This window comes from Ochotona princeps, chromosome 1 (assembly GCF_030435755.1).
Source record: "Ochotona princeps isolate mOchPri1 chromosome 1, mOchPri1.hap1, whole genome shotgun sequence".
Classification (NCBI taxonomy): Eukaryota; Metazoa; Chordata; class Mammalia; order Lagomorpha; family Ochotonidae; genus Ochotona; species Ochotona princeps.
Window position 1 is genome coordinate 26,321,055 of NC_080832.1, and position 3,497 is coordinate 26,324,551.

General features: G+C 57.2%; 1 protein-coding gene across 1 annotated transcript; it reads left to right on the plus strand.

The window, feature by feature from the left end:
* Positions 1–1,897: 1,897 nt before the first annotated feature.
* On the plus strand, positions 1,898–3,191 carry OLIG3 (oligodendrocyte transcription factor 3). The gene has a single exon (XM_004587266.2). The coding sequence runs from the start codon at positions 1,898–1,900 to the stop codon at positions 2,714–2,716; it is 819 nt and encodes a 272-aa protein (XP_004587323.1). The 3' UTR covers positions 2,717–3,191.
* Positions 3,192–3,497: the final 306 nt, after the last annotated feature.

A 3,497-nucleotide genomic window follows, 5' to 3' on the forward strand; every position in this document is an offset into this window, starting at 1 on the left:
TTCACCACAGCAGAGGCTTCGGAAGAGAACTGTGCCTAGTCTTCAAGAGCATGAACGTCCTGGCTTTGGCGAGGGACTGCTGGCCATTTTCTAGCTTTTACGCACAAGTAAATTCGATGTGAAACAAAGCACCTGTTTTCCCGAGGCGACTGGGTGCTGCCAGGGCTGCTTCGCCGGCAAGACTGTGTGCTTACAAAGCCCGGCCTTGCCGAGCGCGCCAGCTCTGGACCCCGGCGCACAACCTTCCACGGCGGCTGGATTTGCGTGGATGCTAAGTGGGGCCCCCCTTTGGCGCGCGCTCGCCGTGGCTCCGCGGTGCGCAGAGGCCCTGACTTGATTCCGGGATCCGTTGGGTTTTTGCGCTTTCCATCCGGACGCTGCCCTAACCCATCGTCAGTGTAAGGTTCTTCCACCCCTCCAGAAGCCCGGAGGCGCGGGTGCTCTGCCAGGTCCCGCCCTCGGGCTAGCTCGTTCACTTTCCGCCCCACTGCCAGAGCAGTCTGAGCGCAGCTCCGCTCCCACTCGGCAAACTCGTAGTTCCAGGCCTGTTCTGGGTCTGAGCTGGAGCGCAGCGCCCGCGCTCGCGAAGGCGAAAGGGGCTCTCCGTGGCCTTGCCTGGTCCAGTCACCCCTCGCGTTTACACACACACACACACACACACACACACACACACACACTCACACTTTTATTATTTGACCTTGAGCTCCCTGTATAGGGCGGCCGCAGCCCGGTGGACCAACGGGTGCCGGCAGGCAACTGCTGCCGGCACTCCAGCCCTAGACAGCGCAGCCAAACTGGGAGTCGGGATTGCGCAGCCACTTTCGCCCAGCGCCGGGGGCTAACCTTCTCTGCGGGATAACGTTTCCGACGCCCAACTCACTCTCCGAGCCTTTCCACTTCGTCTCCATCTCCCCTTCCCAAGGCTTTTCCTTCCTATCTTTTTTCACATTAGGATTTTTCCCTTCATTTCTAAGGTCATTGTATAAAACTGAATTTCTTTTCAATGAGCTACTGTTTTATAATAGAACGAAAGATTAAGCATAAATAATGAGCGATCACTCAACAGTAGTGTCCCCAACAACCTTAACCACCAAATGCGGGCTACCCAAAGAAGTCACACCTGGAAAGCTGGTTAAACAAAGTTAACATTGTCCAAAAGAGATGCATAGAAGGAAAACCCCAGATCGCGAGCCTCGGACCAGCCCCGGCTGGTTCAACCTGCTCTTCATCCTCCTCTTTGCACTGAGGCCTCCCTTTGCCTCCACTTGGAATCAACTAGGAAAGGAAGGAGACACAGTCACTTCCTCGGGTCCCCTGTGGGCGATTCGAATAGGGGAAACGGGGAAGGGGGTTAGAATGGAAGAAAGTTTAAAATGTGGGGGGAGGGGAGGCGTGAGCTGGAGCGGTGAGTGTGTCAATCAGAAGGTTTTGTGCCTGAGGGCTCCTAGCGGTGAGAGCAGAGGTGTCCCAGCGCGGCGCCACCATGAATATGAATAGGAATCTCTGCGAAGTAGGACTGCAGAGTGCACCGCCCTGAAGGATGGCACGTCATCCTAACCAGCCCAGGATAGATAGGAGGGCTCCTTTTGTCTCTCTTCATCGCCGCGGCTCTATAAAAGCCCCTCTTTTTCAGCAGTGAGGTTAGTTAACGCTCACACCAACTAGCTGTCCAGGAAACAGCCGGAGCAAAGAGACTGGCGTGGGGAGGGAGAGAAACGGGGAACGGCATTGCCTCCGCTTTTCTTCTCGTGTCTTGCAGCTAAGAATTGGGCTGCTGGCTGGGGTCTGCTGTTATTTTTGGTTTTTTTTATTCAAGATTTTCTTTAATTCCCCACGTTGTCTCCTCCCTCCCCCGCACCCCTTCCGACAAGGGTAGGGCCCCATCCCCTGCAATAAAATGAATTCTGATTCGAGCTCTGTCTCCAGCAGAGCTTCGTCTCCGGATATGGACGAGATGTACCTGAGGGACCATCACCACCGCCACCATCACCACCAGGAAAGCCGGCTCAACTCGGTCTCGTCCACGCAGGGCGACCTGGTGCAGAAGATGCCGGGGGAGAGCCTAGCGCGCGCCGGCGCCAAGGCCGCAGGAGAGAGCAGCAAGTATAAAATCAAAAAGCAGCTGTCGGAACAGGATCTGCAGCAGTTGCGGTTGAAGATCAACGGTCGGGAGCGCAAGCGGATGCACGACCTGAACCTCGCCATGGACGGGCTGCGCGAGGTCATGCCCTACGCGCACGGGCCCTCGGTGCGCAAGCTCTCTAAGATCGCCACTCTCCTGTTAGCCAGAAACTACATCCTCATGCTCACCAGCTCCCTGGAGGAGATGAAGAGGTTGGTGGGCGAGATCTATGGGGGCCACCACTCGGCCTTCCACTGCGGGACCGTAGGCCACTCTGCTGGCCACCCAGCGCACACGGCCAACGCCGTGCACCCTGTGCATCCCATCTTGGGCGGCGCGCTCTCGTCTGGCAATGCATCCTCGCCGCTGTCCGCCGCCTCGCTGCCCGCCATCGGCACCATTCGGCCTCCACACTCCCTGCTCAAGGCACCCTCCACGCCGCCCGCGCTGCAACTGGGCAGCGGTTTCCAACACTGGGCCGGCCTCCCCTGCCCCTGCACCATCTGCCAGATGCCGCCACCACCGCACCTGTCCGCTCTGTCCACCGCCAACATGGCCCGGCTGTCGGCTGAGTCCAAGGACTTGCTCAAGTGAGCCGCGGGCCTGCCCGGCTGCCGTGGAGCAGGGAGGAGCGGCGGGGAGGGGCCCCGGGGCCGGGCCGGGAGATAACGGAGGCTGGGCACTCGGACCAGGCAGTCAGAGGGAATTTCAGACCCGGTAGACCCCCGGGAGAGGAAGGGGGAAAGGACAAACTGCAGTTTCTAGAGAATGGCGCGGGGGGTGCTGGAATCCGACGTTGTGTGTGTTTTGCGTGCATGCTGCTTGCCCCTTACCGCTCCCGTGTTTCCCACTGCCATATATGCTCTTGTCCAACTGCGCTCGCTGTGTACAGAGGCGATCCGTGCGGTGCAAGTTGAAACTTGCTGAGGAACTTGTGGGTTGGTTTATTCTGCCTCTGTGTTCTCACCTGGGAAAAGGAGGACCCATTCTTTTGTGCCAAACAAATGTAAATACTTTGTGGAGCTGGACACTGGGAAGATTGTCTCTGCCCTCGGCCTGGCTGTTTGTCGAGAGAAAGAAAAGGAGAGGAGAGGTGAGGAGAGGAGGAAGGGAGAGAGAAAGAGAGAGAGAGAGAGAGAGAGAGAGAGAGAGAGAGAGAGAGAGAACCAAGGTTTGAATCTCACCTTGAGTCCAGGGCACTACACTTATGACACAATGTAGATCAAAAGAATGCATGCGGGCTTCTCCATGAATCTTGTCTGAACATGTTGTGCAGGCCGTGGTGCCATGTTCCTTGTAACAAGGATTTATCAGTGAATTCTCTGAAGTATGCCATGTATCTGTCTGTGGTTTATGAAATGGCAAGGGGGCAGAG